At 39.4% G+C, this 23484-nt stretch overlaps 1 protein-coding gene across 2 annotated transcripts in view; it reads right to left on the bottom strand.

The window, feature by feature from the left end:
* stk24.S (serine/threonine kinase 24 S homeolog) overlaps positions 1-23403 on the bottom strand; it is a 31186-nt gene extending 7783 nt beyond the window's left edge. For both annotated transcript variants that reach the window (XM_018249872.2, XM_041584283.1), the window contains exons 1-5: positions 22425-23403; positions 9907-10137; positions 5981-6037; positions 2406-2514; positions 856-1013 (exon numbers count right to left, since the gene is read on the bottom strand). In XM_018249872.2, coding sequence (XP_018105361.1) covers positions 856-1013; positions 2406-2514; positions 5981-6037; positions 9907-10137; positions 22425-22469 — 600 coding nt within the window. In that variant the 5' untranslated portion in view covers positions 22470-23403. The remainder of the gene's footprint in view (positions 1-855; positions 1014-2405; positions 2515-5980; positions 6038-9906; positions 10138-22424) is intronic.
* Between the last annotated feature and the right edge of the window lie 81 nt (positions 23404-23484).

Here is a 23484-nt window from a genome sequence, read left to right as displayed (position 1 = left end):
AATTCAAAAACTAGCTCTAAGTCCACAGAGATCCCTTCAAAAGGTTGTTTATGTTTTAATTAACTTTTAGTATGATGTAGAGACTGATATTCTGAGACAATCTGCAATTTTTATTTGTGGTTTTTAATTATTTAGCTTTTTATTCAGCGGTTTGTGATTTGCTATGATCCAAATTACCATAGCAACCAGGCATTGATTTAAATGAGACACGGTTATATGATTAGGAGAGGGCCTGAATAGAAAGATGAGTAATAACAATAATAGCAATAACAATAAATTAGTAGACTCACAGAGCATTTGTTTTTAGAAGGGTTCCCCTCATTTGAAAGGTGGAAAGTCAGAAGGTAAATAATTAAAATAACAATGAAAAAAGAAAAATAATCTCTATTATTCATACATTAAATTGAATGAAAGTTTCAGTTAGTCATGGGACACAAATGACATCTATAAGTACTGGCTACAACGGATGTCACTAAGCATCATTTATTAATAATATACATGGATTTAACAGGATATTCATGATTATTTTGTATTATATTGTGAATAATATACCCCCTAATGTAAAATATAACAAGTCATTAAGGAGTTCTGTGATCATATAAAGGCACAAGGCTTGAGCATGGGGCTAGAATATACAAAGTGTTTTACAAGTTCATGGCTGTGTCTTGTGTGTTCCACTATCAATATTCATGACTTTTTCAGCATTATCTATAGTACCTCAAAGCTTCACATGGAAACACAAGTTCTTTGTGCATGGACAATCATTTAATTATTTATTTCATTACATGTGATCTTTCACTAGCAAACAAGGAGGAACAGAGCAGTCATGGACAAGCATTCATCTTCTCTTCTCACCTTGGAATCATATGCAGACTGCTTTATGACTTCAGGTGCCATCCAGAATGGAGTTCCAACAAAGGTGTTCCTCTTGATCTGAGTGTCAGTAAGTTGTCCTGCAACACCAAAGTCGGCTATTTTCACCTCCCCATTTTCAGATAACAGCACATTGGCAGCTGAACGAAATAAAAGCAATCCAACATAAAGCATCCAGTTATCTGTTGCATACATGTTATAACATAGAGTGATAGAGTGATGCATTTCTATATTGTCACCATGTGAAAAAACAAGGCCACAAAATAATTGACAGTTTTAGTTAACTATGGAGCCATAGTGCCGAGTTTGGTGCCTGTTCATAGGATTCATAAGGATCAATGACAAACACCTACTACGGAGTACCTATAAAGTCCCCGATTCCTTGGCCGTGGGAGCAGTCCACAGGGCAACCCAGCTGGGTACCCAACAAAGGTACGGCCCTTGATCCCTCCCACCCTTGTGATTCTTCCCGTTTTTACATTTTTTTGGAAAGATTCGGCACCGGCGTGACGTCACTTCCTGACAAATGTGACATCACTTCCGGTCTTACATGTCCCCTGGTCGGAAGGTTAGTTGGCCTATTGTGGATCAGGTAGCGAGAACATGGGGGGTCAAAATGTGGGTTGCGGGTGTGGGTTGCAGGTTCGGGTTTTAAGGGCAGGACTACACGGGCGATTCCGCCGCGATCCAACGCGCCAGCCAAAATCGCAGGTGTCACATCGTATACGACGGAAACAAGGTAAGTAATGGCAGTGTCGGATCGTGTCGCATTGTTGCTGTGACGCGATATGACTGCCGGATGCAGACGCAGCGTCTGCATCCAACAGTCGTGTTGCATCAATGCAGCGACGCAATGCAACAATTGAATTACTTACCTTATTTCCGTGACGCCTGCGATTTTGCGCAGCGAGGCGGAATCGGCCGTGTAGTCCTGCCCTAAAAAATAGATGTGCGCAGGACACTAAGCAGTGGTACCATTTACCAGTACTGATTTATTTTTGTGGTTTTTGAAATACTTTCTTTGTTTCTCAGGCATTTTAACTGCAATCTCTTTCCTAAGGTTTAAATACCCTATAGTAAACAGGATGCAGTTTGGAACTCAAATTAAAAGCTAAATAGGCAAGGACCTGAAAATATAGATACGAAATAATAAAAAATAAAAAAAATTAATAACTATAAAAGAATTTTCATTTGCAAGCTGGAAATGGACAGAATAATATTCAAAACCATTACAAAATAAACATTACAAAAACCCATACATAATAAACAAAACAATTGATCACATTGAATAGTGCTCAATAGTAAGCAAAAAAGCTGAACTTTCTCTTTAATGAATCCCTAGTTCAGACCATGTCTCGGTTTGCTTGTATATGACCTGTCCCAACAGTATTGTATTGATAAGGCAGAATCAGCAAGTAAATCTGAAACAACAGTATGGAATGGTAAACCCTGTAACAAGGATATAACTTGTAAGACTGAGCCCCAGTAACAAAAAGGCATAATAAAGAAAAAAAAACAAGGAATGACCTTACCTTTAATATCCCTGTGAATTTTCTTCTCTGAATGCAAGTAGTCAAGTCCCTTTAAGATTTCCCGTAAAATGGTTGCAATCTGTGTTTCATCTAAAGGACCAGGTTCTAACTGGCAGGAGATGAGAGGAAATATCAGTGAACCTGACAATGTTCAGAAGTGAGTTCCTGTATACTGTTCACAAATATATGGGGTTTACTAACTCATAGAGAATTTAAAGTGGACCTGTCACCCAGACACAAAAATCTGTATAATAAAAGTCCTTTTCAAACTAAACATGAAATACAATTACTATTTTTTATTAAAGCATTCATAGCCGTTGTAAGCTCATTTAAAAATCTCAGCTGTCAATCAAATATTGTCTGCCACTCCTCTATGCCAGTGGCATAGAGGCGGGGCAGACAATTACTTTCACTTTCCATTCAGCACTTCCTAGATGTCACACATTCCCCGTTCTCTTTACCATTTAATTGTGTAGCCAGAGCATGGGAATGGACATCGGGTCCCCTATTCTGGTGCACAAACAAGATTCTGAGATGATACAAGGCTTGTCTTAATAACAGTGTCCACAAAATGGCTGCTGCCTGCTTGCTATAATTTTGAAATGCCAGACTGAAGGAAGCAAGATTCAAATAATTTATATAGTGTAATTAAAGTTAATTTTGCTTGACTAATGTGATAAAATACGATTTTGAATAGTTTTTTTGGGTGACGGGTCCCCTTTAACAGGGGACTGACATTTATAATTTAATCTTTACTTCACAAAACCAGGAGTCAGTTTTCATCTGGAATACTAACCAACAGCTGGTGTGAAAATCCTACATCTTTGCAATGACAATTTAAGCACATTTTCCTGAAAGACAGCAGAATCTCTAAATATAAATCTTGTGAGTGGCCCAGTCTATGGAAGCAACTGGTTGTTCCTTATGCTACACTGCCTTGCAAAAGTATTCACCCCTCCCCCTTGGATTTTTACCTATTTTTGTTACATTCCAACCTGTAATTTAAATGTTTCTTAATCTTATTTTATGTGATGGAACTGCACAAAATAGTCTAAATTGGTAAAGTGAAATGAGAAAAATATATATAAAAAAAACGAAAATTGGCATGTGCATATGTATTCACTCCCTTTGCCATGAAGCCCCTACAATCCCCCAAAGCCCCCCAATCTAAGTGTCACATGATCTGTCAGTATAAACACACCTTTTCTGACATGGTTCCAGAACAAACCTTCTAAGAGAGGGCTATCCACCAAAACTCAGCACAGAGACCAAAGGTAATCCTGAAGGAGTTGCAGAGTTCCACAGCAGAGACTGGAGTATCTGTATATAGGACCATAATAAGCCGTACACTCCATAGAGCTGGGCTTTATGGAAGAGTGGCCAGAAAAAAGCCATTTCTTAAAGTTAAAAACAAGAAGGCACGTTTTGAGTTTGCCAAAAGGCATGTGGGCGACACCCCAAACGTATGGAGGAAGGTGCTCTGGTCAGATGAGACTAAAATCTAACTTTTAGGGCACCAAGGAAAATGCTATGTCTGGGGCAAACCCAACACATCCCATCACCCCAAGAACACCATCACCACAGTGAAACATGGTGGTGGCAGCATCATGCTGTGGGGATGTTTTTCAGCAGCAGGGACTGGGAAACTGGTCTGAGTCGAGGGAAAGATGGATGGCGCTAAATACAGGGATATTCTTAAGCAAAACCTGTGTCAGTCTGCCTATGTTTTGACAATGCAGGACAATGACCCAAAGCATACTGCTGAAGCAACACTCGAGTGGTTGAAGGGGACACATTTAAATGTGTTGGAATGGTCTAGTCAAAGTCCAGACCTCAATCCAATTGAGAATCTGTGGTCAGACTTGAAGATTGCTGTTCACAAGCGAAAACCATCCAACATGAATGAGTTAGAGCAGTTTTGCTTTAAGGAATGGGCAAAAATCCCAGTGGCAAGATGTGGCTCATAGAGACTTATCCAAAGCCACTTGCAGCTGTAATTGCCACAAAAGGTGACTCTACAAAGTACTCACTTTAGGGTGGTGAACGCTAAAGATTTCTGTTATTTTGTTCTATTTGTTATTTGTTTCACAATAAAAAAAAGAAATAAATCTTCAAAGTTGTAGGTATGTTCTGTAAATGAAATAGTGCAAACTTTCAAACAATCCATTTTAATTCCAGGTTGTGATGCAAAAAACCCATGAAAAATGCCAAGGGGGTGAACACTTTTGCAAGGCACCGTACACTAGAAGCCCAACAGTTCATGTACATAAAAAGGAAAAAAAGAAACTTGCATCTGTATGCAACTGACAGAGTGTAAACATGTACTAAGTGCTGTAAAAGGCTTATGAAGCTCAGTCTAGATTTATAATTAGAATAAAATGTTCTTGGCTTCATTAGTGCAATTAATGGGACAATATGAACCAGCTGCTTTAACATTGAGGGGGGATTATTTATCAAGCTGAGTGAAATATTGACAGCTGGAACAGTTATCACTGCATTGTTCTCCATCTTCATTTAGCACTGCCTGTCACCATTTCTAAAACCAACATGCTGAAAGAATCCATTACAAAGGTAAACATGATAATATCTATGAAGGTGTAACAAAGTAAGTTAGGTTGAAAAATGACATCCATCAAGTTCAACCTTTTAAGTCTAATATATATATATATATATATATATATATATATATATATATATATATATATATATATATATATATATATATATATATACTATATATATATATATATATATAAACAGTTGATCCTGAGGAAGGCAAAAACACATTTGAAGCCTCTTCAATTTGCCTCAGAGGAGGAAAGAATTCCTTCCAGACTCCAAGATGGAAATAAGACTTGTCCCTGGATCAACTTATGAGCTATCTCCCATTACCCTGTATTCCCTCACTTGCTAAAAAGCCATCCAACCCCTTCTTAAAGTTGTCTAATGTATCAGCCTGTACAACTGATTCAGGGAGAGAATTCCACATCTTCACAAATGTAGTACAGGTATAGGATCCCTTATCCAGAAACCTCCGAATTACGGAATGGCTGTCTCCAATAGACTCCATTTTATCAAAATAATCCTATCTTTTAAAAAATATTTTCCTTTTCTCTTTAATAATAAGACAATAGCTTGTACTTGATCCCAACTAAGCTATAATGAATCCTTATTGGAAGCAAAACCAGCCTATTGGGTTTGTTTAATGTTTACATGAATTTCTAGCAGACTTAAGGCATGAAGACCCAAATTACGGAAAGATCCATTATCCGAAAAACCCCAGGTCCCAAGCATTCTGGATAACAGGTCCCATACCTGTATATTATAACCATTTTTTCTTTAAATGTAGTTGTGTCTGGTTACCACTATATGGGGGTTTGCCAATAATTTTTTGCTTTTCTTGTGCCATTTAACTTCTACATTAATTATACCCATATAGTGACAACCTTATCGGGGTAAATAATAAATAAATGGATAACAGACACAAATCACACACAGCATCAAAATAAGATCATGGCAGACTAATAATGTCAGAATTCTAGGAATGAATTAGAGATGGGAATTCTTACACATACCAGATCCAGAGCTGAGCCTCCTCCGAGATATTCCATAATGATCCATAATTTTGTGTCCTACAATAAAGAAACATACTAGACATGATCACGTGTTTACAAATGTAATGTTGTTTCCAAATCAGATTCCAAAATGATCATTTGGTCAGTCTCTGTATTGCACAGTAATGTGAACTGGAACGTTTGGCACATGTACTGGGGTCATTGGAGACAAATGCACAAACTGCACTTCTGCCCGGTGATCAGACCAATCAGGATGAATCAATGCAATTTGGCACTGGCAATGAAGTAAGAAGTAGAACATTGGTGTTGCTATAGAAGGTCTGTTTAGTTTACCCATCAAGTCTTACAACTAAGTAAGGTTTGTTGCCATGGGTTCCTTAAATGTATATACTGTAGGCAGAATCTGAAAGGGTTAGATAACGCTGAATACATTTATAATGGGTAACACAGAAAGAGATACAGAAGGCTATTCATCAATAATTATCTCAGGGGCTTCCCATCTTTCTTAACAGGGTCAGTAACACTTGTGAGCAGCAAACCTGCTCAGTGGCTCCTATGATTTGCTACTGAAAAACTAAACTCAAAGATACAAATACATTAAGGGTCACTGTTTGATCAGTTATTAGATATAAAAGACACACATGCAGCAACATCCCATTCTGCAGGTCTTTTCATGAATTGGCTCAGATGCACAGAGTAAACAAGTGGTTTCCAAACCGTGGGGAACCCTCCAAAGCAACCAAAGGGGGTGCCCAGTCTGATAGCATAAAATGCAAGGGTTAAAACAGATTTACTTTCTTGGATACCCTAAAACTATAGAAGAAAGTCTGTTAGATATGTAATCTTTTGAAGAGGTAGGTGGGGCCCAAACAAATGTTTGCAAAAAGGTTTTAGTGAATATTAAAAGACATTAGGTACTAAATTGCATTAGACATATACAGTAATCCTGCAGCCAATACAATTTATACATGTAGTTGCCAGTTGACCCATTGATAACTGTAAAACCATATGATTCATAATGGATTAATAATTAGCACTGTAGCTAGTATAGAAACATAGAACAATATAAAGCGGATTAGTAATTAATCCAGATAATTACTACATGGTAGCACAGAAACCAGTGCAACTAGCATCAGAATTTAATAATCAGTCCTGTAGCATCAGCTTATATTACAGGCCAACCTCATTTTCTAATTGATCATTTGCGATGACCCCTAAGCTTATCTTCTCAACAGCTGCTCAGAGTCCACTGAGCATGTGAGTGTCACAGACACTTTCCAAGATGGTGACCCCCTGTGACAAGTTTGAAGTCCTGAATCATTGCTGCTAAGGAGAAGCTAAAACTTTAGGATGGTGCAATAAGTTCAGCATATAAAATATGGCATTTTTAACCATATTTATGTTTAGGGTTTAGTTCTCCTTTAAGGAGGAAGAATATAATCCCCAATGGGTTTCCAATGCCATTCAGAAGGTTAAATGTGTTACTAGAGAACAGGGCCTTATCTCTTGGGATACCTTTCCCTTTAACACATTCACCACCTTTGGATACAGTGCACATTTCACACAGAGCTCTTTCTTATGGCAGATAATCACTAAGAATCCCAAAATATAGTTATGGAAGTGTTCCATCAATGAGTGTATATTTAAAGCACAACCAAACTTACCTGTAAAACATAAGCTATATAGAGCTGCCCAATTATAGGCCAATTTTGTGCTTTCTCTGTGTCTATGTGTACATGTACACACACGTAGACACACAGGGATATATGTACATTTTTATATCTATATTTTCCTCTGGTTTCCTCCTACATTCCAAAAACACACAGGCAGTTTATTGGCTCCTGATATAACCAACCATAATGTGTGTAGGAATGTGATAGGGACATTAGATTGTAAGCTCCACTGGAGTGGGGAACAGATATGTGCATAATCTCTGTATCAAATGTAACCACTACCCGTAACACAGGCCCGTCATTTGCTAAAAATGGCATGTTGAGAACAGACCAAAGTACCGGTAGTAACATCTATGAAAGCATACAATTAATTTGCTACGTTTCTTTAAAATCCAAGTTGCTGATGCACTTGTGAGTAATATAAAGAATCCATCAAACATGTAGTCTCTTCTCAACAGTGAGGACTAGCCCAGTTCATTAGAGGTTAACCTTTCATTTTTCCCCAAGAGTGGACTAAATTCTACTTAATGTAACCACAAGAAAGTCATTCATCTCATGGAGACGTTGCAGAATTCTAAGTAAACCCCATGGGTGTGCATCTGCACAGGAACTGTAGTGCTTTCTACAAACATAAAACAGAAACATGCCGTACAAAGACTTTCCTAATTGAACATAATAATGCAAACAAGAACCATTCCTAGGGTGGGGTTGTCCAAAGGAACAATCTTGTTGTAAAAAGATATCACTGTCCTTTTTTTTTGTATGAAAATGCACTCTCACTCTCATTAATGTAGCATTTAAAGTTCTTAAGTGTCACTAAATTTAAGGGAGCCAAACCTATTTTGGGGCTTGTCCAAGCAATCATACACATCCATCCAAAACGGACAAATCGAAACATGCACAACACAGGCTTATGCTGAATTGGCTGCTCTTAATCAAGTTCCCAGCTTTCTGGCCCATGCATGGGGCTTGGTTAGATATCAGTAGGGAAGAAAAGATACTCTCATCGGCCGAGGACCTCACTGTGTCAGGAGTGCAGTCCTCTCTTGATGCATCTGCTTTGGGCCCTCTATGTAACCCTATGGCTCTCTAAATCTATAGTCTCAAAGTGTAATAGCAAAGCCAAAACCTTTAGTCTTAGACAAGTACAGAGATAGATACATGACTGAAAATGAGACAATTAAAGGAAAACTATAGCCCCGAACAATGTAGGTATCTATAAAAAGATAACGCATATACAGTAATAGCTCATGTGTAAAACCCTGCTTCAAGTAAATAATCCATTTTCATAATAATATACTTTTAAGTAGTATGTGCCATTGGGTAATCCTAAATATAAAATTGCCATTTTAAAAAATAAGGGCCGCCCCCTGGGATCCTAGGATTCACGGGGCACACAAATATACCAAACAAACCATACATGTTAGGTCACATGAGGCAATTAAAAGACAGAGTTTCTGTGTTTGGCTTCCACACTTCTTTCTGCTACAGTTAGAGCTGCAGTATTTCTGGTCAGGTGATCTCTGAGGCAGCACAATGACCATCACGAAATGTTGGTTCAAGGCAAGAGATGTAAAATGGCAATATTTACTTAAATATATATTCCAGTTTGGCAAGATTCTTTAATATGATATAAACTATCTGTTGCTGAAGTATTCATTTTGGGGGTATAGTTTTCCTTTAAGAAAGCAGAAAAGTAAGTAGAAGTGGAGGGCCAAAAGAGAAATAGGACTAAATGTCTGCTAGTGGCTTGGAGCTCTAAGTTGACGACATATCTCATTCTCTATCAGGGAAACTTAAACAAGACCAATGAAGGAAGGCAAGGCTTTTAGAGTATCAAAGAAGGTATAGTGCAACCACAGCTGCAGAGCCACATGACACAACCTTTTGCCTCACAACTATTATTAAATTGCCACATGCAGCATGTTGGCATTCAGAATTCTAAAAAAAAAACCTCATAGTTCCAAAAGGCTGAGGTCAAGTTCCTTCTTTCAAACAGCTGGTTGCTATGAGTTACTACAGCTTTACTAAACATTGCACACTTTCATTAAATTACCCCTAGGGCCACTGCTTCTCTGATCTGCAGCAGAGAAACATGTGGGGAGGGGATTAGGCGTTGCATCCCTATATTATTTGACAATATTCAATTGTGCTCCCCAGCTGTTACAGAGTACGCTAAAATGATTTTCTTTTGGGGGGGGGGGTGTAAAGTGCACTTTACAATGAAGTTGCATTTCCAGTTGCATTACTCACCTTAAGATAGGAGCCATAATACTTTGTTACGTAAGGGCTATCACATTGGCTGAGCACAGTGATTTCTTGCTGAATATCCTCTATTTCATCTTCTGCTTCTTCCAAATCTATTATTTTTATGGCCACAACTTTCTGAGTCCTATAGTCAATTCCTTTAAAGACTTCTCCAAATGAGCCTTTGCCTATTCTCTCTAGTTTTCTGAACAGTTCCTCTGGATCAGCTTTAAGATTCTGCAAAACAAATATGAAATATCTGTTTATAAGGGTAAAACATACAATATAGGAATTGCTTTATTCAGTAATAAAAATAATAAAGTATAAAAGTGAACTGTACAATCTGGCCACACAAAGCCACAGTCTATTGTATATACACACTGTAGATTCTGATTTAGAATTTCCAGACTGCACTGTGTAGATGTATGATCTATACAGAGTAATAAAGTGTGCTCATAAAGAAGTACTGAACAAGTTATTATAGAGCAGCAGCAATTGTGCTTCTCATGCTCCTCAACCACAGTTATATATTATGCTCGAAGATAAATGTCACACCAAACATGAAGAAAAAGCCAGAGAGAGTACACTGAGGATTTTGACATAAAAATTAGTCTTGACATGACAAAGTAAATGATCAACAGTCCAAACAAGACTCCCAGGCAGAATGTGATGAGCCTGGACATCTACCAACAGGTACAGAAGTAAATGGGTTGGATGATTATGGAAGTTAGTGAAGTGCTAGTGAAAACACAGGCTCATCTGGCTGCTGGAATCTGGTGCTACTTCAGTTGTCCAAAAACATCTCATCTACAGGATAGTAGTTAAGCCCGTGGACACTCAAGAAAACAGAAGAGAACCTGATGATCACCTGGAAGAAAAGTCCCTGCATAGGGTATTCAGAGCTGTCTGCAAGAGATGTTTTGCTAGGTGCCACTTATAGCCATGGACATACCAAACCATGGAAGAATAGTAGGCGAAGATAGTTTGGATGCATTGAAAGGATGAATAATGAGAACATTGTGAAAAAGATCTTACATAACTGGCAAGAAGGTCACTGCTTAACTGGTGTGCAGAACTGGAGGTGGTTAGTGTTGACACAAGACAACTAGTGGACTAGAGAGTTGGGGACGTGGCAAAGGCCCTGCAAGGGTTGTAAAGCCAGGAAAGAGACATCAAAATAGTGGCAATTTATTTTGAGTCATCTTATTACCTGGCTACATTTTATTATTAATATTATTATATTATTAATATTAATGCCTCAAATAGCATTAGCAACAAACAATATGTTTGCCCAGCATGTCACTACTTTACTTATTTAGGTGTCTTGTCTTTGTCATGTCTAAACATGGCAAAGAATATATACTTAACTTATTGCACCAGCCTACAGTTTAATCTTGTCATTAGCAGCAATGATCCAGAACTTCAAACTTGTGACAGGGGGTCACCATCTTGGAAAGTGTCTGTGACACTCACATGCTCAGTGAGCTCTGAGCAGCTGTTGAGAACCTAAGCTTAGGGGTCGCCACAAATTATCAAGCAGAAAATGAGGTTGGCCTGTAATATAAGCAGATGCTACAGGGCTGATTATTAAATTCTGATGCTAATTGCACTGGTTTTTGTGCTGCCATGTCATAATTTTCTGTATTAATTACTAATCAGCCTTATATTGAGCCATTTCTATTCTATGTGTCGTGTATATTGTGAGTAGGTCCCTAAGCTCAGTAACTGACATCAGCACAGAACATGTGCAGTGAATCAGCAGAAAAGAAGATGAGGAGCTACTGGGTCATCTTTGGAGACACAGATCTTTGCTGCTAAAGGGCTGTGGTTGCCTTGGACTGGTACAGAAGTCCAAAACATAATGTTCAACATTTCTAAAGAGGTGTAGGATCACAAAGATAGACATCAATAGCCAAATAGAGACTGAATATGGAGCAGTAACTGACAGGGCATGTAAGTTAAAATAAAAATAAATAAATTAAAACTTTTAAGCACATTTCCAATATACTTTTGTTTCAATCATTTTTTAAAAATGTAATTGCTACTGAAGCAGTATTTGTCTTTGGCTACTCTCTACACTCGTGGTTCTGATTTTTGAAACAATACTGGACCAGAAAAGCAGACTTCTGCTACATTGTTTTATATAGTTATAACAAAGAGATAAGATTAAAAAAATCTGTAGTAATGTTAAAAGCAACAGCACAGCAGTCATATGCCTTATGGACCCACCTGACCATAAATAAAAAAGTACTATGCTCCTATTATTTAAAGGGGCTTTAATAGCAATGATCCTGCAGTCTCTACTGGCTCAGTATGTGTTGCACTTTCCCGAATTGCTTCCTGTAGTAGTAGCATGTCTAAAACTTCTGTTAGATACTGGGGCTCATGCTTCTTCATATGCTGCCCTTCCCTGTTCTGTGGTTAGCGCTAGAGCTCCAGCAAATAATAAACTTTGCATCGATAAGTTCCAATCCAAGCTGTGACAGCAATGTGATCAATATATGTGTTACTGTGTAATGGAAAGCATATACATTCTAATCAGAAAATAATAAATAACTTCAGTTAAAAATTTAAGAGAAACAGATGTGGTGGTGTGCTATGTACTAGGCAACAGGAAGAAATATTCCCTTAAGCATATGAGTCATACACAGCAGCATGTACTATAAACCAGCTTTTAGTACACAGTTAAAGCCAAGTTAGCCAGCCATACAACCCTAACTACTGCAGGGCCACTAAATACTTGCCTTTTACACAGAGAGGTAAAATAGAAGGAACACACCAAGAGTAAAACAAGGATTCTTCCTCAGGAATATGCAAAGTTGAAAGTGCAAAACTGCAGATTTGTGACATTTTAGCCTGGCCACCATACCATATGCTGGGCCTCACATACTATTACAGCACAATGATAGGCCAAGGCCTGGAACCTCAGGCAGAAAGACCAACGGACCAAACTTCTATGTCGTCAGATGACAGATAGTGCAAGTCATAGGGGGTGGAGCCAAAGCCAAGGTAAGTTTTTGGATACATAGTTTTATTTTAAGCAGAGCAGAGCATATGAAAGAAGCTTATTTTGTTTATCCTGCTACTTTTACTAATCTCCCTTTTTGGCCTCTGAAGTCAGCTGGTATACTTTCCTACTATTTTGTCTCATCCTTGTAGCCCTGCCTCCACACCAAATTGAGCAAATCCAGTATTGTAGGTAAGGCGTTTGTATTAATCGAGTGCCAGCATGATGCTGCACATGGTATGGCATGGAAATACCTACAATGCGGAATGTTACAGGTCCCTGCTGGAGAAAACCTCAAACACAAGATTTATGTGCCTGCTCTGTCCAGATCCATCCTGTTCCAGCTGACAAATATTAACTTTCCCCAAGGAAGGGAGGAATGAGAAAGTTTTCATGGAAATGTAAACAAAATGTAATTCTACTTTTTGTACTCTCTGCTTCTGTGTGTGAATGAGTATTTAGTAACATCCAAACAACAACTAACTAGGACATTCTTTTTGTGTGTTCAGTTTTGCAGCAGAAGTTAAATTTTGTCTATTTCATAGCATACATGCAGAAATCTTTTTTGTCCCCTTTTTATAAGACCATGGCCCAATTTGAATAAAGTAGGTCTTGGATATGTTATACTCTGCATTGTACAGCCATTCTGTATACTGACCATACAGATGTTTAACTGCAACTGCTGTCAACCCACTACAAGTCTAAAGGAGAATATAGATCCACCAATACACCAATATTATCATACAAAAGATCTTTCATATGATAATCAATGTGTGTGGTGGGAGACAAGGCAAAAGCCTTGGTTATCGGTCACCTCATCGATCAGGCAGGACTAAAAATTTTGATTCAGCTCTTTTGATGGTGCCAGAACTTTGCAACATTAATGTTGAATCAGATAAAGATGAATAATTATTTTTGTTTTTACCTGCATATCTGTCGATTCAGTGGACAAAAGCTCTTTCGTAAGGCCAATGGCCAAGGGAAAGTTCCTAATTGTAGCATGTAAGGTAAACTTAAAGAAGAATGAAACCCTGTAGAAAAAAAACCCATACCCCCCACCCCATGTAGACCCATCCACCAGGCTAACTGCCCCCCCCCCGGGGGGAAATGCCCCATACTTTATACTTGCCTCTCGTCGCAGATTCTAGCAGCGGACTTCATGGCATCCATCTTCTGGGTCCTCTGCAAGCTGACTGGGAGATCAGCAATCTCCCTCAATTTCGGCGCATGCGCAGTTGTGGAAAACCGGCACATTGCTCCAACTGCGCATGCGCTGAGATACCGATCTCCCAATCAGCTTACCGAGGACCCGGAAGATGGATGCCGTGAAATCCCTGCCAGAACCCTTTGGTGAGGACAAATAAACCAATAACTATAGGTCCCATTAAACACATTTCTCCATGCAACCTCTTTATCTATATGTCCATTTATAATATGGGTGCCCCATAACATGGCAAGTATGTAAAAATGGCACTGATTGCTGCAGCATTTTGCAATTAGGGAATCGGTCATGGTCTCCATGTTTGGTCCAGGGGATGAACCAAGCTTTGTTCTACACTTCCATGCATATGTATCTGAATGAATCAATACTTAAAGGAACAGTCCCATTCACTTGCTTGTTACTGGAGGCACTGTGCCAGTTACACATTTAGTTAGTGCATCTGAAAAAAAAAAAAGCTCAGGAGTGCAAGGGAGCCCTGTATATAACATCTACATTCAGTGGACAGCAAGTACAGGGCCCCTGATACACCTTCCATAGAAATGTGTATCTAATAGCACTGCGTGTCACTATGGTGGGGCAAGCTGAAATGTGGCCAATATTATGGCAATTTAGATGTGTTTTTTTTTTGCACTTTGTTCCATGCCCATGTTGCAAATATTTCAGAAGTTCTCCAGTTCACAGCACTGACCATAGCCCCTTCTGTGAAGTAACTGGCTCAGCTGCCTGCCTTTGCCTTGATTAATACACTATGGGGATACGTGATAAAAAAACACTAAGTTTGCCAAGGAGCAGTAACCCATAGCAACCAATCAGCAGGAAGCCTTTCCTGGTCACCTGTTTAAAAGCAAGCATCTTATTGGTTGCTATGGGTTACTGCTGCTGGGCCAATGTTGTGCCTATTGCATATGGGGGTTATTTTCTCACAGGCCTGGTAATATTTAGTAAATAAAGTACCCCCTATTGTAAAATATAAGGATATTATAAGTCACTGAGGAGTCACTATACAGGTCATGGAATTCAGAGGTTACTTCTAATATCCTCATTTTTTCCCACAAGGGGTACTTTATTTATTATAATACACAAGTTTTAGTGAGTCGTGTGACAAAAATGACATCACTATAACTAGAACTGTTGACATTATAGTCTTTATAAGGATATAATTTGCAGGATGTTCATAGCTTTTGTGTATTATATAGTGAATAAAGTACCCCCTCTTGTAAAATATAAGGATATTATAAGTTACTGAGGAGTTTCATGACCATATAACTGCTAATATCCACATATTTTGCAACTGGGGGTACTTTATTTATTATAATACACAAGTTTCAGTGAGTCATGTGACAGAAATGACATAACTGATGACATCAGAACTCACCGTTTATAAGGATATAATTTACAAGATATTCATGCCTCTTGTGTATTATAAGTAAATCATGAAATGTCCACCTGAACTGGCTAACAATCTCACAGCAGATATTCTCTGCTCAGTCACCATGCACTATAGACCTAACAGCTTTGGGTACAATGAAAACAATATACATGTACATACAAGGGGGACAACCAACTTCATTTATCTAACTTATATGTATTAATACATATAATTACACAAATTCCTCTGGCAACATTAGAAGAATGCTCACAGCTGGCATGCCAGACCTTTTCCCATCAGCTGAATCCCTCCTTTGGAATTATTTTAAAGAAACAAGCAACATAAAGTCACTGTACCTGTAAAATTAACCAACCCCATTTTACTGTACTTAATTGTTCATTTTAATTAATAATATTTATGGGGAGAATGTATATTAAACACAATAAAGGCCAAGCACATCAAGAATAGTAACAATAATGTTAAAGTGAGAGAAAAATTAATTCCAAAGATTGGCCTTCTTTTTTCCTAAGTACACAGGTATGAAATCCGTTAGCCGGAAATACATTATCCAGGAAGCTCACAACTATGGGAAGGTCATCTCCCATAGACAACATTTTTATCAAATATTACAATTTTTTTAAAAAAATGTATTTCCTTTTTCCCATTAATGTAAGGCTAAGCTGCTGATGCAAATAAAAAAGGCTGCTAGCTTGGGGAAAGTAATGATAATGGGTTATTTGAATTACCTATATATTGACTGGAGCAACAGTACTGCCTCTGAGGCAAATTGAAGAGGCTTCAAACAGGGTTTTTTGCCTTCCTCTGGATCAGCTAGCAGTTAGGCAGGTTACCCAAGGTCCTGAGCATTCTACAATATCTCTCTTTTATTATTATCCTACTTATGCCTGAAGCCCAAATTTAGCAGTGAGTGACTAGGGCACAGTGTTAAGAACAGGAGGCTGTAGAACACACTTTCCAAACCTACATTACAGCAGGCACTTTTTACCACACAATATTTTAGTATTCACAATATTTTAAATGACAGAGCCATCACACACTTCCCCCAATGCAAGAAAGGGCACTTCCTTGTTCCTAGTCATAGAAAAGCTTTTGCAATATATTGATGTAGCAATGGTTCCGTTGGCTGGTCAAGGCAAGCGTCTTCTATAAATCAAATTGTTTCTGCTCACCACAAAGCCAGAATGAATGAAACATGCTTTTCTTTTTTCAGTTGAATATCAAACACAATTGGCTTCCTATGCAGAGCGTTCTGTAAAATATTACAACAGTGGTTCCTAACCTGTGGAATTCCTCCCTAAGTGGGTCTAAAGGAGATATAATTCTAACAACAGCTGGCTGTCTAATAGAGCAATGTTTTCATTATAAATGTTACCTTGTTAATAGGTAAGGAGGGCCCGGAAGAAAACCACTGCCTTGAATGATAAAACACTCCACAAATTCAGCTTTTTTATAGCCGCTTGTCTGCACTTAATAAAACCAAAGAAATACACATTACTATATGTTTGCTACTGAAACAGATTTTATAAATGCACAGCTAGCTCTGGATGTATACTTTGCATGGCTTCAACTGCAATTCAATGTTACATGAAAAGGTGTATATGTATACAGGTATGGCATCCGTTATCCAGAAAACTCCAAATTATGGAAAGGCCATCTTCCACAGACTCCATTATATAGTGAATAAAGTACCCCCTCTTGTAAAATATAAGGATATTATTAGTTACCGAGGAGTTTCATGACCATATAAAAACACGAGGCCGAAGGCCGAGTGTTTTTATACAGGTCATGGAACTCCGAGGTAACTTATAATATCCTCATATTTTACAACTGGGGGTACTTTATTTATTATAATACACAAATTTTACTGAGTCATGTGACAGAAATGACATCACTACTCACCGTTTATAACTGATGACATCACTACTCACCGTTTATAAGGATATAATTTACAGGATATTCATGGCTTTTGTGTATTATAATCAAATAATCCCAATATTTACAACTGATTTCCTGTTTCTCTGTAATAATAAAACAGTACCTGGTACTTGATCCAAAAATTAATCCTTATTGTAGACAAAACAATCATATTGGGTTTAATTAATGTTTACAAGATTTTATAGTAGACTTAAGGCATAAATATCCAAATTCTGGAAAGATCCATTATCCAGAAAAGCCCAGGTCCCAAGCATTCTGGATAACAGGTTCCATACCGTTATTTTTATTTACAGTCATATGAAAAAGTTTGGGAACCCCTCTCAGTCTGCGTAATAATTTACTCCACTTTCAACAAAAAAGATTTATAAAACAGTTTTATGTCTTTCATTTCCATCTGAGCACTGGGGTATTTTCTGAACAAAGATTTTTAGTGCAGCAGTATTCAGTTGAATGAAATTAAATCAAATGTGAAAAACTGGCCATGCAAAAATGTGGGTACCCTTGTAATTTTGGTAATTTGAATGCATGTAACTGCTCAATACTGATTACAGGCAACACCAAATTGGTTGGATTAGCTCATTATGCCTTTAACTTCATAGGCAGGCACTCTTTAAAGGCTCTAGGAGGCGTCTAGAGGCCTTAACATTTGCAAAAGAAGGCTCAACTAAGTATTGATGTAATTTCTCTGTTGGGGTGCCCAAATTTATGCACCTATCTAATTTTGTTATGATGCATCCATATTCTGTTAATCCAATAAACATTATGTCACTGCTGAAATACTATTGTTTCCATAAGGCATATTATATATTAAAAGGAATTTGCTACTTTGAAAGCTCAGCCAAATAAACAAAACTCCAAAGAATTAAGAGGGGTTCCCAAACAATTTAAAATGACTGTATATAGTACTACTTTCGAACACAACACTGCATAACAGAACAATAAGTTAATGGAACAAACAGGGGGTCATTACAATAAAGATTAAGATCTTAGTGGCAAAGAGGATAAAGGTGCCTGCCCCAGAGACCGTACAAATCTAAATGTGTACAATAGAAGCTATGTATGGAAATACCATCTGTTTTTAAAAATCAACTACTGAAAAAAAGCCAACGAACACAACAAAGCTATGGCTTATTATTATGGAAGCAAGGTTGCTCTACCACGTCCCATGGCCAGCAGCCTATGCAAGCAAAACTTACCAACTGGGTTCTATAGACATTACCCCCCTATGTACCCCCCTCTTGTAGAATGTCTGACCAGTTTATTGTCCACCATAAAAACATTAAGGCTGAGACAGGTGGGGCAACCAGAATAATGGCTGTTAATGTACCACACCTAAGGGTCTTGTAAAAACACAGAAGGGTAAATTACCAGGACAGTAATCCAAACAAAATTCTTGTGAATGAATCACACTGTATATAATCTGCCAAAATTGTAAATGAGCTGCAATCGGTAAGGTACAAGTTGCACTGTAGCACAAAGGCCAGGGACCTGTAAAACGAGTTGGTTTCAATTCTACCACCTCTAGCTTTATAGGAAAGGAGAAAGGAAAGATCCCTGCCCCAGGCAGATAGAGCTAACATGTCCAACTGCTAGCCAGTTGGCTGCATGATGCCCTCAAATGGAGTTGAATAGCCCTAAGCACCCCAGAGCAACAGACTCCTTTTTAAAAGAACAATATTTCATTATAATTTGACCTGGATCTTAGTAGTTAAATGCACTGCTGCCCAGCAATATGGGGCAGTCCTGTTATACTAAATGCCTCTCCAGAAACTTATCTAAACCAGATCATTATACAAAGTTGCTGTAGGTTATTTTAACAAAACTGTGATAAACAACAGAAAAAAGTTCTGGAAGAACATAATGCAGAAACCACTACAGCTATGCAATCCATTATCCGTGAACCCGTTATCCAGAAAGCTCCAAATTACAGAAAGGTTGTTTCCCATAGACTTGATCCAAATTATGATTTCATGAATCCATATTTGAGGCAAACCCAGCCTGCTGGGTGCATCTAATGTTTACATGATTTTTTAGTAGACTTAAGGTATGAGTATCCAAATTACGGAAAGATCTTTTATCCAGAAAACCCCAGGTCCCGAGAATTATGGATAATAGGTCTCATACCTGTACTAAATATGTATTTATCATTTTCCTAGGAGCTAATCAGGGCTTAAGGTTGCACAACATAAGGTGACAACCTAAGAAGTCCTTGGGCCTTGAACCTAAGGATTTTTTCACAGGCAAAAAGAATCTAAGTTACTTTGCAACGGCTCCTTTTAATTATACACTGAAATACTTTCCTTTTTAGTCATTTCCGGAATTAAAAAAAAAAAAAAAAAAAAAAAAAGAGATGTAGTCACTCTTTCTAACCAGAAAGCTGACATTTAATATGCGGCCACTGTCAAAATAGTGGTTAAAACTAGAGAGCTACTGAAAGAGAAGTTATAAGATAAAATATACAAACAAAAATGAAACCGGAATGATGTCAATACTTTGGCCTCCCTCACTGTTCTCCGTTCCCCCAAAACACCCCAGTACTTTATTTACAGAAAGGTCAAATAGAAGCACAGGCCTCAAAAGTTTCCATTGTTAATAAACAAACGGGGTTTGCACGCCACAGATCAGTCAGTTGTTTTACTCAGTGCGTAAATAATTATTGCATTTGGATTTCTTCTCAAAACAGCTGTGGCCCTTGGTAAAACAATGTAAATCATGTGTAATTCAATGGGATGCCCAGGACATATGCTCTGAAATTCTGCAATGACACAGCGAGGAATTCCATACAAATGAACTTGATGTATAAATGGACTCAAACACTTAGATACCCCAATGGGCTGATCTGAGAAAAGCTCCCACAATAAAAGCAACTTGAAGCTCATCTGTGGGGGGGGGGCTCCAATGTAAATGCTCATTTGATCCCACATGTGCTACAGCAGGTGTGCCCGAGACGTCGCCCATAGACAAACGTTTTTCGCGAAATGGTGTATTGGGGGGTATTTACACTTGGAATTGCCTCTGTGCCATCCTGCTATGAGTTTTTAAGGTAGATCTCATGATGGTGTCAGGGGCAAGAGTAGATAGATCACAGGTGACAAAGTCTGGGCACCCAGTGCTACAGATAATATTAGGGCTCATTTATCAACACTGGGCAAATTTGCCCATGGGCTATTACCTATAGCAACCAATCAGTGAACAGCATTATAAAGCCAGCTGCAAGAAGAACAATGAATGCAGCAATCTGATTGGTTGCTATAGGTAACAGCCCAAGGGCAAATTTGCCCAGTGTTGATAAATGAGCCCCAATATGGCAGATAACAGAAGTTTTTCCTGATACCTGATGATGCAATTATGGGGATCTGGCCAAAGCATGCACCTCAGTGGGTGGGTTAAATGGAAAGAGGACCCCACAGCAGGGTTCGATGAACAGACAGCACCACACTCGAGATATATTCTTAAAAGGCCTTTATTCCAAAAGGGCTTATTTCAGGACAAACAAACAGCAGCGACGTTTCAGGCTCACAATTGCCTTTTTTCAAGCTTTATCTCAAGTGTGGTGCTGTCTGTTCATCGAATTTGTTTACAGAACGGGTGGAAGTGGCCACCTCAGACTTGCACCTGCATCCAATATACCCTAAGGGTGAGTGCTGACTTCTAATCTCCATTCCCACAGCAGGGTTGCCAGGTTAGCAGGTTTCCAGCCAAATTGGACTACTTATTTAAAGCTCAGGTGGGTTTTGAAAGTACAAACTAGCCAAAGTATGGATTTGGGCTACTTTTTGGGCCTTTGGCTGGTTTGTACTTTGGAAAGTGAAAAGTGTTTTGTTGTCCTAATGTGCCAAGCCTGTGTCTCCCAATGCCTGTTGGGTAATGTAGTTTTTGTTTAACAATTTGAAGACTGCCAAATTTAATGTAAGACTACAATACCCAGCATGCAATGGGGCTTGTGTAGAAGTCAGGAGTTACCAGATTTTGGGCTCTGTACTCCAGTCCCTCTTAAGCATTCTCGCGTTTTCTGGTGACTTTTCTCAATTTCAGACAATTTTGGTGCAAAAATCTACTGGCCACCAAAATGTCTATAGGGTGACCTGTTTTACCAATATTCCAATATTTATTGAAATTGTATATGTATTAGGGCCTTATGGGGTCCCTATACCTCCTGGGCCCCCCTCTGTAATTACGCCCCTGGTGACAGGCGAATCTGTCCCATTATACCTCATGGAAAATTTAGCAAATCAGTGAAAATTTAAAAAAGGTGTATTTTCACATATATTTATTTTTTAGATTTTTTTTTCACTGCACATGTGCTATTTTTGGGCTACTTTAGAAGCGACTCTCGGCTAGTTTTGTAGCGGACTTTGGCTGGTTCTTGAGGGTAGAACTACACAGACATTTTCGGCGCGATCCATCGCGATGCGACAAAACGCCGGCATCAAATCACATGCAATGGAAATAAGGTAAGAGATAGAAATGTTGGATGAAGTTGCAGCGTTTATCCGACGCAACTGTCGGATGCAGACGCAGCATGCAGCGTCTGCATCCGACAGTCGCGTCGAGTAGGATCAACGCTGCAACTTCATCCGACAATGCATTCACTTACTTACCTTATTTCCATCGCATGTGATTTGAAGCCGGCGTTTTGTCGCAGCGCGACAGATTGTGCCGAAAACGTCCGTGTAGTCCTACCCTGAGCTGGTAATCCTGCCCCACAGCACTGATTAAGAATGTGAAACAGATTTGTTGCCTGGGACATGAGTACCTGCACTCTATTGAATGGCCAACCTGCAGCCCCCCAGCTGTTCTAACTAACCCCACTTTCCTGTCTATCCCATGCCCCAGAATTCTATGCAAACCAAGTTTCTGAAAGTTGTAGTTCATATTATATCTATATGTAAATATTGGCCAGATGGGAGAGCCTCAGCCTCCTCTTCCTCCTCCTGCAACAAGGGGCCAAGCTAAAGCAGTCGTCTCACCTGTATTATCCCAGGCAGGCCGTGCTGCACCGGGGAGTGACTCATACTGATGTCCCTGCAGCACAGCCCCGGCCCTTAGATCCACTGCGAGTCCGAGAAGCCTCTCCCGGTCCCCGGGGTTCCCTCTGCCTACGAGTCCGGGCCCAGGAGAAGTAGGAGGAGCAGCCGGGGGCCGAGCTGGGCAGCAGGAAGAGATTGCCTTTATTATTGTGCTGGAGAGGAGGATTTCCGGCGGCGGCAGCGGAGGCCAATGATCGCATGGAACGGGGAGAAGGCAAGGTTCAGACGCTCAGATACGAGGCGAGGTCCCCACGGCTTCCTTTCTCGTACACAAACTAGAGCAGGAAACTAGAAGAGTAATAACCACCTCCTCCTTCTCCTGTCTCTTCCCCTCACACAGCTCCTCCTGCGCCTTCACTCTCGCCAGGGCAATGGCACGTCAGTTTAGCTCGGACTCGTCCACTTCTCCCCCAGGGACATTCCCCCTCGTGCTCTGAGTCACCCCTGGGTGCCCGTATGGCTTATCAGGGCAGCCATCAGGGGAGAAAGCTGTAGGGGGCCCCTAGGGCCCCTTACTTGATTAGTCAGGCCCCCCATCTTTCTGAGAGCTGATGACTTCGGGAAAGCATGGACGTTAAAGGGGCCCTGGCCACCAATTTTCTTATAATGTGCGGTGGGCGCAGCCCAGGGGGCTCAGGAAATGTTGTTGTAAAGGGCCCAGCGATTTCTGATGGCGGTCCTGTGGCTTATGCCATTGCTAAGTTTACAAGTACCTCTACATTACTACTGTCTGACCTGCTACATACTTACTATACTTATGTATCTGAGAGGAAATCCAACAAGAGCAGCACAAACTTGCCAGGGCCCTGACTCCAGTCTAATGCTGCTGCTCTATTAGTGGTGCTGAGTGAGGGGAACCCCAACATGTCACTTCTGGGCTCCCCTAATAACTACACACTTTAGCTTCAAGAAAGAGAAATGTTGTACGATAGTTTCAGCAAAAATATGACTTTGGGTAGAACTCCACAAGCGATTTTGTTGCGATCCGACGCGCCTCGAC

The sequence above is a fragment of the Xenopus laevis genome, chromosome 2S (assembly GCF_017654675.1).
Source record: "Xenopus laevis strain J_2021 chromosome 2S, Xenopus_laevis_v10.1, whole genome shotgun sequence".
Taxonomy (NCBI): domain Eukaryota; kingdom Metazoa; phylum Chordata; class Amphibia; order Anura; family Pipidae; genus Xenopus; species Xenopus laevis.
The sequence above is the reverse complement of the archived record's forward strand: the minus strand, read 5'-3'. Positions and strand labels throughout refer to the sequence as shown.